At 44.1% G+C, this 12,787-nt stretch overlaps 1 protein-coding gene across 3 annotated transcripts in view; it reads left to right on the plus strand.

Moving 5' to 3' along the window:
* dgki (diacylglycerol kinase, iota) overlaps positions 1 to 12,323 on the plus strand; it is a 134,511-nt gene extending 122,188 nt beyond the window's left edge. For all 3 annotated transcript variants that reach the window (XM_078417001.1, XM_078417000.1, XM_078417002.1), the window contains 3 exons: positions 677 to 713; positions 3,360 to 3,459; positions 4,775 to 12,323. In XM_078417001.1, the coding sequence (XP_078273127.1) occupies positions 677 to 713; positions 3,360 to 3,459; positions 4,775 to 4,891 (254 nt within the window). In that variant the 3' untranslated portion in view covers positions 4,892 to 12,323. The remainder of the gene's footprint in view (positions 1 to 676; positions 714 to 3,359; positions 3,460 to 4,774) is intronic.
* The last annotated feature ends 464 nt before the right edge of the window (positions 12,324 to 12,787 follow it).

A 12,787-nucleotide genomic window follows, 5' to 3' on the forward strand; every position in this document is an offset into this window, starting at 1 on the left:
TCAGGACTTTCATCGGCCTGCTCGGCTCGACCCTGGGACTTTCCATCGCCCGGTGGGGGCTTCAAGGGGTTGGGAGCCTCGATCACCTCGTGGCGCCACGGGAGAAGAACGAGGAGGAGATAAGACTTTGCCTTCCATCACAGTGAGGGTATGCCTAGAGCAATCACTGTGATGGCTGTTTTGTGTAAAAAATTGTATCTGTGTGTCTTGTGTTTTTTAATGTCTACTGCCGGACCCTGACGTGAGAGGACGCTGGCGTTGATTATTCGCCTCTTTTCCGTCAGGATAGTTTGTCTGTTTGTCTGTTTGTTTCTATGTTAATTGTATTTGTAAAGCGCTTTGTGCATGTGTTAAGGCGCTATATAAAATAAATATATTATTATTATTATTATTATCAGTCCGTTCACACTCGGTATTGCCCATTTGCTCTCTATCAGCTCCCTGTCCATGGTCTCAGTATTCTCTGTTGCTCCCCAACAGTCTCTGTCCACATGCTCAATATTGCTTTTTTTTTTGCACCCCATCAGTCTTTATCCAAACTCTCAGTATTGCTCTGTTGCTCCCCATTAATACAGAGATGAAATACATTCATTTTTAAATCATTTTCCAAATTTATTCTGAATTTAAATGTTAGCCTGGGGATCCTGATTTCTACACTGTTATTATTTCCTTCCAGGTCCTCGTGAGTTATTAGATGTAGCAGTAGCAGAAACGTGAGTATTGTTTGTCACTCTTTTTCTCACATTTGTGTGCAGTGAGTTTCTATAATACCACATTTGGAATATCCCATAATACCATCTTGCCCCAGGAAGCTGAACGAGCTTTGATTCTGGTTCCTACTCCCAAAAAGACCTTGGTCCTGGTAAACTTTCTGATCCTCCATTCAACACTTTGTTTGAGATGATAGTCATACAGTATGGAAAAGGTTTATGCCCCAACTTGTCCATACCCACCAAGATGTCCCATCTAAGCCTGTCCCACTTGCCCGAGTTTGGCCCATATCCCTCCAAACCATTCCTATCTGTAAACTAATCTAAATGTGTTTAAATGTTGTCATCGTACCTGCCTCAACTGCTTCCTCTGGCTGCACGTTCCACATACCCACCACCCTACGTGTGAAAAGGTTGCCCTCTCAGATTCTTATTGGAACGTTCCCTTCTAACCTTAAACCCATGCCGTCTAGTTCTTTATTTCTTAATCTGGGAAAAGACCACTATGCATTCAAAGAACAGAGAACAGTAATGGCGATGGAACAGAGAACAGTAATGGCGATGTCACAGAAACAGGCATTTCACCCCACAATGCCTGTACTGAACATGATGCCAAGAACAACATCTGCCTGCACATAATCCATCTCCCTCCATTCCCTGTGTATCCATGTACCTATCCAAAATTCTCTTACATGCCACCATCATACCTGCCTGCACCAACATCCACTGCAACACATTCCATGCACCCACCACCTCCTGTATAAAAAAAAACTCCTTTAAACTCCGAGTGCCGCCGTGACATTCTCCCTAATTAGCAAAGCAACTCCTCCATCTCTCTCGCCCACCCTCTCTATCTCGTCTAAAACATTGAAACTCAGGCATGATGAGCTGTCAGCCGCAACCAAGTTTCCATAAGTCAATAGACAATAGGTGCAGGAGGAGGCCATTCGGCCCTTCGAGCCAGCACCAAATTCAATGTGATCATGACTGATCATTCTCAATCAGTACCCTGTTCCTGCCTTCTCCCCATACCCCCTGACTCCGCTATCCTTAAGAGCTCTATCTAGCTCTCTCTTGAATGCATTCAGAGAATTGGCCTCCACTGCCTTCTGAGGCAGAGAATTCCACAGATTCACAACTCTCTGACTGAAAAAGTTTTTCCTCCTCCGTTCTAAATGGCCTACCCCTTATTCTTAAACTGTGGCCCCTTGTTCTGGACTCCCCCAACATTGGGAACATGTTTCCTGCCTCTAACGTGTCCAACCCCTTAATAATCTTATATGTTTCGATAAGATCCCCTCTCATCCTTCTAAATTCCAGTGTATACAAGCCTAGTCGCTCCAGTCTTTCAACATATGACAGTCCCGCCATTCCGGGAATTAACCTAGTAATCCTACGCTGCACACCCTCAATAGCAAGAATATCCTTCCTCAAATTTGGAGACCAAAACTGCACACAGTACTCCAGGTGCGGTCTCACTAGGGCCCGGTACAACTGCAGAAGGACCTCTTTGCTCCTATACTCAACTCCTCTTGTTATGAAGGCCAACATTCCATTGGCTTTCTTCACTGCCTGCTGAACCTGCATGCTTCCTTTCAGTGACTGGTGCACTAGGACACCCAGATCTCGTAGTGCGTCCCCTTTTCCTAACTTCAAGTCAAGTCAAGTTTATTTGTCACATACACATACAAGATGTGCAGTGAAATGAAAGGTCACCCACAGTCCAGCAATAAAAATAAACAATTTCACACACAATCACAACCAACACAAAACAAAAAAAAAGAAACATCCATCACAGTGAGTCTCCTCCAGTCCCCTCCTCACGGTGATGGAAGGCCTGATGTCTTTTCTCTTCCCCTGCCGTCTTCTCCCGCGGTCAGGCTGTTGAAGTTGCCACGTTCCAGGCCGCGCCGGACGGTGAAAGGTCCGCAGCAGGCTGACCCAAGCCCCACGATCCAGGGCGGGCAAAGACGCTGCCCCTGCACGTCGGATCCCTGATCCAGACTCTAAATTCATCTGCTTTACCCACAATACTCCTCGCATTGAAGTAAACACGCTTAAGTCCTTCTTTATCCGCATATTCATGAACCACTCCCTGCCTTTGAGAATTACTTATCATAACCTCCACTTTCTCATCAGTCCTACCATTTGCTAATCTGCTGCTCTGGTTCCACTCCCCCCTGCCACTCTAGTTTAAACCCGCCTAGCAATGTAGGGCTAGCAAGCTTCTCTGCGAAGATGTGCTGCCCTTCCAGTTCACGTGCAACCCGTCCCTCTTGTACAGACAGGTCACCTCTGACCCAGAAGAGATTCCAATGATCTAAAAATCTGAATCCTGGTACCTTGCACCAACTCCTCAGCCATGTATCCATCTGTCCTAATTCTGCTACCGCTACCCTCACTAGTACATGCCGCCAGTAATCCAGAGATTACCACCCTCAAGATCCTGCGATTTAACCTTTGCCTGACTGTTATTGCCTAAATGTTAGTTGTTTCTTACTCCCTGGAGGCCAGCTGACATGATCTGTTTTTATTCTTCGCTTCCATCCGTTTCTCAAGACACGGCTTCGCATTCCATGAGAAAGGGACGGCCTTTCTCATGGACCGTTAGTGTAGTTAACAGACCTTGACCTTTGATTTCCTCGACAGGGGCGAGACAGCGTTACATAAAGCAGCATCTCATCGGTATCGTACAATCTGCCGCTTTTTAATGAAAGCTGGGGCATCGCTGACACAGACTGATTTGGAGGTAAGGTCTGTTTTGTAGGTGAAAGAACGAGCTTAGTGCCACCTTCAATCCTCCTCCCATCCTCTCCCCTACAGAAACACAACCAAGCTGGCCCCTGCCCTCGTTTATGTCCTCTTATTCACTGAGTATTTGGTAACATTTTTCACCTCTGAATTTCTACCACCATTTCCTCCTTCCCAGGTTCCTCGTGTTAATCTTGTGCCAGTGCAGTAGTAAAGAGATTGGTTTGCATTCAATTTTGGCAGAATCCTGAGATCTTTCAATAAGAAACAAACTCTGTTCCCAGCTCAAAAAGAATTTCCGAACCCGACTCCCTGATGTTGAAATTTCCAGTCATGTCCTCCTTAGGACCAGCTCCCTCATTGAAGAAAGGCTCCAAAGGATTCCAAGACAACAGTATTTTATGCTGGTTTCTTTGTTTATGATGTTCAGAATGTATCTGTCTCCAAGGTGATATTTTATGTAATTAATGTTTTCATTGTTTTTGCATACATGTACACTATTCACAGCCTTCATTGTTTATCACTGTATAAGCACAAACGTTTGTTGTTTTATTTAATTTCTCAATTATTCACAACAGTACATACAAAATACAGTCACCTCAACAGCACTCACCTTATTCACACATATGTATTTAGTATCAGACATGTATGCCAATCGCTGTTTAGTTACAGTCTCTCTTACACAAAACTCTGCTTGCCTATGAACATGTTAGTGTAGAGGCTGCATTGTTAGACGAGTAATAATCACACTTGGATTTAATAATCTGCAAAATACATTCCAATTCAAATAAAGTGACTTGAGAATTATAATTTGATTTAAAGGCAATTTACAATAAACCAATGGTTTAAGTAGAAGTAACCAAGAAACCATTGGGTTATCATTAGTAATGCAACATGTTCATTAACATTCTTTAAGGAAGGACCCAGCTGTCCACCCAGTGTGATTAGAGGGACAGTAAATGCCCCCCTCATCAGACTCCCACTGATCGAGTGCAAATACATCGCTTAACCCCCCCCCCCAACCCACTTCCATCAATGTATGATTGACTTGAACTGTCCTGCACCCTCTATGTGAACTGAACTTCTACACCTGCGCGTGCCTCTGTCTGTGTGAACTGACCGTCTACACCTGTGCATGCCTCTGTCTGTGTGAACTGACCGTCTACACCTGTGCGTGCCTCTGTCTGTGTGAACTGACCGTCTACACCTGTGCGTGCCTCTGTGTGAACTGACTTTCTACACCTGTGCGTGCCTCTGTCTGCGTGAACTGACCGTCTACACCTCTGTCGACTCCTTCCCTCCTTCTGTTGCAGGGCAACACTGCGGGTCACAAAGCAGAGGAGGCAGGGGACCTGGAACTTGCTGCTTACCTGGAGAACAGACAGCAACTTCAGTCGGTGGGCCACGAGGATCTGGAGACAGCAGTCTGAGAACGATGATGTTGAGGAGACTTTGGAGGGGAGTGCAGGGTTGTCCCATGAGAGCTTTTTGCACTTCCCATTGGGACTCCCAGCAGCCATATCTCTTTGAACACTGTCGCTGGTTAAAGGGAAAGGAATGGCAATGGGAAAAGAAGGGAAGTTGCAAAGATGATAATTCCTGCCATTCAGAGAGCCCGGAATGAAGGGCAGAACCAAGGGACACCTGACCACGTTGATTCTCATCCAATCTCAACGCCGCCGCTCTCATCAAAAACTGCAGATGGACCTCGTAAAGGAAACGTTTTCATTCTGCACTTCACAATGAGAACAGCCATTCTTCAGAATTCCCTCGTACCACAACAGGGGCCTCTGGCCATTTCCTCCCACTGTCAAATCCCAAGAGACGCCAGTGAAGTTTGTGTGCACCTCTTCAGAATGTCACAACTAGGCACGTCCTCCAGTCCAGTGGTGGTCATCAAAGAATTGGAGGGTTTATGTCTGGCAAGCCAACGGGCAAGTTAGACTCCCCTTACCCTAATGCGTGCATCAATGACCCTCTTTGGCAGAGGGCAATTTTCCACCAAGGGGCAGAGTTTGATATGATCTTGGGAGATTTGTGCTGAACTGAGGGAAGTTCTTGCTCTCTCACAGCAAGGCGAGAAGCTAGCTTTAGGCAAAGGCATTGAGTTTGGACTGTTCCAAATTGCAGAAACTAGACAAATGGAAGTCTGGTCAGAACCATACTGGTTCATAAGTGGGCAAATCTATATAATGTAGAATATTTCCTTTGATAAATACTTTAGCGACACCTTTGCCTTTGGAAAGGTTTGATGTTTTGGGAAGTCAAACAAAGCTTGACATCATTTCAGAGTGCAGGTGGATGGTTAAAATTATGGTCAGCTCTTCTTTGGAATTGTCACCACTTTGATTGCCATGGGTCTAAGGTGCTTTTTATTTATCGAACTAGTTGCATTTCCACAAACGTCTCTATGAGGTGGACCGTCTTGTCCCATCACCTCCAATACTGCACCTCAACCATATTGATACTGGAGATTCTAAAGACAACTCTGCTCCCTCCCCTCCCTCCTCCTCGAATTAGATCTAAGGGTGCAAAAAGCTGTCCCCCTTTCCAATTTAATGAGACAGTTGGAAAGTAAACGTAAATTTTCTTTAGAATTTGATTTAGTTTCAGGGTTGTCATGGAATCCAATCATCCAGAAAACTTAACCAGTGATTTTCCACAATTAAAAAACTTAAGCTGTGACTTGGGCAACAAGGTGAGGTCAGTCGAGACCGACTGATGTTTAACAAGCTGCAAGAGGCTGGTAGGTTCAGAGGGTCGATTGGACTCTTTGAATGTGATTCTGCTCCATTTCCTGCACCTTCACTCTCACTCATTCCCAAAACAGTGATAGAGCTCCCTCTATTACCTCCATTCAACGTCATCTTCCATCACCTCAAGCATCTTCTCCAAAAAAATGTCCTCTCCTTTCCCTCTTCAACCTCCTTGCACAATATCCTGATCAATCACTGATGCTCCTCTGATCAGGGAGGTGACAATATCACTGCCCTCTACCTTGCTTGTGTAGTTTCCCCAGAGGGAAGGAAGACAAGACATTTGAGCCTGGTTTGGGGTCAACACCACAGGGTCACACGAGTGGCTCCAGCCTCCCGACCAACCTACGCAGTATCCTCCCTCTCGCAAGTGTGCCCACATCAGTGACTCGCTGAGTTACTCCTGCGTTTTGTGTCTCAGTGTCCCCACCTCTCTTGCTGTGGCCGTCACCCCACCTCCCTGAAACACACTCTCCAGGAGCCTCAGGTACCAGAGGGCAATGGAAACAAACCACGTCAAATAATTAAATCAGGATAGAAAAATAAGTAATGAATGGTAACAACAGTGAGGTTAAAACGTGGATCAGATGCATGTTGTTTGTACAAATGTCTGGGCGTTAGGGAACAAACTACGTTTTCGGCGCATTGAAAACAGACAATGTCACAAAACAGCCAGCAACAAGATGTGACTGCAAAATTAAAACAGTGAAAATAACTAAACCAAGTATTTTTTGAGAAACTACTTGCTTCTTCCCAGAGGCCAGATCTGCAGATGCAGTATTTAGAGAGAAAAGGTCTCAGGGCTGGAAACTGGGGCTGCCATGTGCTCATGTGAATCCCATTGTAAGCACAAAGGTAGAAGATGTGTCCCAATGTAAATGGAAAATAAGGAAGTGGCTGACTTGTGGCATAACTACTTGGTGTTAGTGTTCATGGTGGAGAAGGAAGAGTGTAAGCTGGGCATCCCACTGGAACCACTATTGAACTGTGAACAGACACCCAGATTAATATGCCACGTACGGTAATAGAGAAATTCACGGGACTAAGTAGTGATAATTCACCTGGATGAGATGGGTTCCAGCCAGGGTTTTAGACAAGATGCAGTCTTCTGGTGAGTGGACCAAAATGAGGGGGGAAACACATGCTAGACTTCATCCTCATCAGCTTACCTGCTGCAGATGTATCTGTTCATAGCACTGTTCATAGCACTGTTCATAGCACAGAGGAGTGAACACCACAACATACTTTTGGAGGCAAAAGACCGCCGTCACACAGAGGGCAATCTGCGCTGCGTTACCTGGCACTCCAACTATGCTCATTCAGATAAATCCAGTCCATCAGAGAGCAGGCAGTTGAAGAATGATGATGGCGAGATGCAACTGTGCATCATTGGTGACGATCTGGTATCCTGGAGATTCAATGGGATTGACAGCCTGGAACCTCATGGCCAGAATGTCCCTTTAAACATCAAGCTTCAGGTTCAACAGGGCAATAGGAGAGTATGCCAGCAAAATCCAAGCGTATCAAACACCAGGTGTCAACTCTCTGTGTTTAAGCTGTGAACACAGCACATTGCAACCAGCACTATGCAATTGCACAATTGATCAGATTGTAGTCTTGCCAGTCATTTACATTGTTGGAGATTTAAACAACTACCTGGAACAGACAACACCACAACTCAGTACTTGTGCCAAAATCAAAACTGAAGCTGTTGCCAGTGTTTTTGGAGATGTGCCGGCTGGATGATCCATCTCAGCCTGCGATCCTGAGGACCCCACCGTTCCACCTGCCAGCCTCAGGCAAATTCAATTCACATCACATGGGATCAAGAAATGGTTGAGTGGGTGGCGCAAAGCAAAGGCTGTGGTCTGACTTGTTGCAGATGCATTGCTAAGAACTCGTGCATCTGAGCGAGCCAACTCACTGATCCACCTGCCCCAGTGCAATTACACTGACTACCTGATGAGAGGTTGCTCAGATTTGCCCTGTTTACAACAGCAAAGTACAAAATACAGCCAATTTTCACAGTACTCAGTGAGTGGAAGATATACGATTTAATATTTTTTACATCGCTTTCAGAGAACAAAGGACTTTTGATTTGCATTGTTGCAATGTGTGTGATGCCAAGTAATAGAAAATTTCACAGATGAAGTAAACATTTTCTCCTTGCAACTAACCAGGTCACCAACGCCCTAAATCTTGGTTTAAAAGGTTTGTTTCAAAGTGAAAGGTGGGAAAGTGAAAGGTGGGTAAATTAGGGGAGGGAATTCCAAGCTTAACCTTGGCAGCTGAAGACACAGCCAATAATGGTTGGGCAACCAAGTTCATTGATGATGGGCAGAATTAAAGCACCACATACCTTGGACTGGAGGAGGTTAAAGCGGGAACATCAGACCATGATGGGATGGGAATTCTAGAATGTTAATTAGCAAGTACAGCGGTGAGCCTTGGTCAGAGGTAGGAAACAGGCGACAATCTCAAGTTCACAGTAAGTAAAACCAGAAGAGCTTTGAAGTAGTCGTATCCAGAGGTAGCAGAGGCAGGGCCGATGGTTTCAGCGGTGAAGCCAGATGACATTGCTGAGATGGAAGCTGGACAGGCTAAATGGACACCCCGTTTCTGACACCCCTGCACACTGCCACGCACGAGATATGATCATGTCACCTGAATAGTTGCTTTCACTGCCCCAATGCTAAGTGAATGGTATGGCTTCATCCCACAGTGATGTCAGGCAACAGATAGGAGTGCTGGGCACTGCATGTTGAAAAATATTTTTTTCCAGAAATAGTTGCAACACACCCCTCTTCCCCATGTACCTTAAGTGTGTTGAAATGAAAATGTAATGGACTATTGCTAGACTATTTACTAGACTGTCTGCTTCCTAACATGTCACCTTACTCGTGTAGATTTCCACAGGAATCATGCACAACCTAAGCCAGACAAAGCTTCTACTTTATAACACACTTCTCCAATTTTGGAAATCACACATCTTCATTTTAACTCTTAACTTATATTGTCCAACACCTGCAGAGTTTCAGTGAAATCTTCCTTTCTCCAATGGGAGTGTTTGCTTTCAATGTTTGCTCCACTTAAACAATAGTTTTACTTAGGTCACAGTAATCAAATATAAGTGCTGCAACAAAATTGTTATAGCAATCCCAATGTCAGCTATCCATCTTCATTCTGTCGTAAAAATGATGTAAAAACGTATATATATTCTTACAAGTGGGGCCTAAATAACACCATTGGATTGTATTTTCAACACTTCAGTAAACCAAGAGTCAACTTTATGCTCAGCCGGTAGGATTTATTTCAACAAAAGTCCGTTTGGTCAGAGCTGGTTGCTAGTCCATATCTGGAATGCAGTAGAACTAATTACATCATGGCCTCACCATGCTCACCCTGACCTTCCTCACTCTCCACACTTTCTTCATGCTGCTCACTGTTGCAGCAAAGCACATCTTGCCCCTCTGCCAACGTGTGGTGCACTGCCAATGTGTAGTGCACTGCCAACGTGTAGTGCACTGCCTGATGCATAAGGGCAACCTTTTGCTCATTGAAGATGGTCAGGAAAAATCTTGGGAGTCACTCAGGCATGTGGCTTCACTGGCCAATACAAGACTTGTAGCATCTTCCAACAATTCTGTTGGTCTAAAGTTAAAACTTAGTAATATGGCTCAAAATTCTAGCCAAGTAAAATTCGTCTGAGTAGCCACATAAATTGAGAACAATATTATCTATTTGCATTTGTACAGTATCTTTACCATCAGGATATAGAGTCATTGAGTCATAGAGTGATACAGTGTGGAAACAGGCCCTTCGGCCCAACTCGCCCACACCGGTCAACAATGTCCCAGCTACCCTAGTTCCTAACTACCTTAGATGTTCCAAGGCAGGAGGAGAGCTAACAGCAGAGTTTGACTCTGAGGAAAATTGAGGCCAGACCTGGAATACAATGAACCTAAGAGATGGTGGCACTACAGGTGTTTCTACAGCAAGGGAGGAACAAAAGCACTGATAGATTGGAAAAACATGCAAAATCAAGTCAGTACACTGCCGGTACTGAAACCAATATTGCTCAGCAGGCACGGGGCTTATTGGTTGAAGCAAGTGTTTTAGATGAACATTAAGTACAGTATTTATACTGAAAATGGTTCTGACTGAGCAGGTCAGATGATGGCTGGGAATGAGAAGTGGGGACTGGTGGTGGACAAGATGAGAGTCCAGCATTTATTGATTCAGATGAAACTTGGAAACAAACCGCAAGATTCACCCAGACCAGAGGAACCTTGACCAAACTTGTAAACATTAGATTATAACACTTGAAGAGACTCCCTTGTGTGGCAAAAGGATTTTCTTCAGGAAGGAGATGGAAGTAGTGAAGTGAACATGAATAGTAAAATGTATCCTCCAACAAGATATTTAATGAAAGCTTTAAGTTTTAATATTTTTGCAAACCAGCTGGATATCTGGTTTAGGAATGATGATTTTACCTTGCAACTATTGGTGACCTTCCACTGTCATCCATGGTGATCTTCACTGACCACTCACTTTGGGTCTCGAGGATTTTTCCTCTGCCATTCAAGCCCCATCCTCAAATGTTCATTTTTGCTGGGTTATCGTTATCAGTAATTTACACGTGAGAAAGTTCAACGGGATGACATTTGGATCGTCACATCGCAGTTTGAACTTTGCAAAGTAACGAAGTGAAAAGTCTAATGTGTGAAACATTTCGCCAAAGTAATTGAAATTTATAAATGGTGCTGAAACAGTTACCAGTGAAGGGATGCTGCACCAAAACAAACAGCAAACCTCTACCCAGACTTGCTTCCCAAAGGGTGAACAGAGGATTTTACAAACAGTGCAAGAGAGGAGGCAAAGACCTGTCCATGTATAAATTGCTTGGGCCAGGCATTGTGTATATTCACTGAATTGCACTAAAAAGGGACTAGTCATACGCTAGTCAACAAGGCTCAAATCAAGCTGAATTGGTCAAGATTTCTTGCCTGCTACATCAGCTCACCACAGGTAATTAATTCTTGTCCTTGAAATTGCCCCAAGGGGCAGCACCAAACTGCTTTCGTGGTTGTAAATGATCTGCATGTTTGTGTAATGATATCAGGTGGAGACCATTTCACCCGTAATTAACAAGTGTTTTTGTAGGTCAGGTTCTGTGAACTGAACTGATTCATTTTTTGGGGAAATCGAAAGAAAAATATCAGGTGCTGTTTGCACTGGGGGTGGGGAAAAAGGGGTTGTTTATCGGAGGGAAGTGAGAGAAGAGTTTGTAAAATATTTATGTATTTAATTGAATTAATCTTCAGAATTACTTGTATCTGCATTGAAGGGGCAGCTTCTCAGTTTGGATCTGCTGAAAGGCCACTCTGTACATTTGTAAGGGAACATTGGGGTTGTCATGGAAGAGTTTTCAGGGCTTATAACGAGTGCCTTCATCAGAATAAACTACTCTGTATTAATGCCAGGATAACGTGGGAGCAGGTTATACAAAACAAACCCCAGGGCATACAGTGTGAGAGGCCCCAAAGTTAAAATGCTCCTCTCCTGTGCTCATTTCTAACATCTTCAATCATTTTTATCAGCCAAAAAAAGCACTGGTTCCTTGTTGCATTGTGCTTCCATTACAGGCTTTAGTCAGAGTCTCCTCCTCATCCTGCCATTGTGGATCATTTCTTCCATTTCAAAGAAGTAATAATTATTGACACAATAATTATACAGATGAAAAACCAGACTTTGGTTGTTGACCATCTGTTTATAATCAACAGGAAGTCCTTAGACAGCTTGGAGAGAATTCCTGTAACTTTAACTGCCTTCTCAATAAAAATAAATAAACGGCTACTTTATTTCTGATCTCAGTAGTCAGGAGATTGGGACCAATCAATAGATAAATTTTAATCACATGAAGCTTTCATGTGAAATTGGTGGTGATGTTTGCATGAGACTGTAGTGAATCATAATGAGTGGTGTCTCCCACCCTGAGATGGCTCGTGTGAACATACCTGACTGTTCTTGCTTGTAATTCCTCAGCACTGTGACTGTGGTGCTCGTTCGGCTGTACCAACCTACGTTAATGGGTTCATATTATCTATAAATAAATTTTTTAATATAAATGAGTGTCTTGTGCATGACGTCAATGCGTAATTTCAATGTGTGATCGACTTTCAAGACAAAGGGCAAATCCTGTCCCGTCCATTTATGACAATCCTGAGAAGATCAGTGTCCCTGAACATATGGCTGATTAGCAAATAACGCATGTGAGGCTAGGTAGGGCTGCTTACTTTCAGAGTGTCAGGTAGGGATCAGCGAAAGTACGTAAGAATTGATTCACTCCTGCTCTAGAGACTTGAACCCTGTACAAAGCCAATAGTGCAGTAGCCTGGGAGTGTCGCACTGTTGGAAGGGCTGTGTTTCGTTTATGATGTTAGTCATTGGCTATATCTCCTCTTGGTTTTGATAAACCTACCCCCATCAGACCGTACCTCACACAGCCATCATCCAAGGGTCACACACATCTGTCTCTCCCTGAAGACTACGACTGCCTTTCCTCACGGT

The sequence above is a fragment of the Rhinoraja longicauda genome, chromosome 20 (genome assembly GCF_053455715.1).
Source record: "Rhinoraja longicauda isolate Sanriku21f chromosome 20, sRhiLon1.1, whole genome shotgun sequence".
Lineage (NCBI taxonomy): Eukaryota > Metazoa > Chordata > Chondrichthyes > Rajiformes > Arhynchobatidae > Rhinoraja > Rhinoraja longicauda.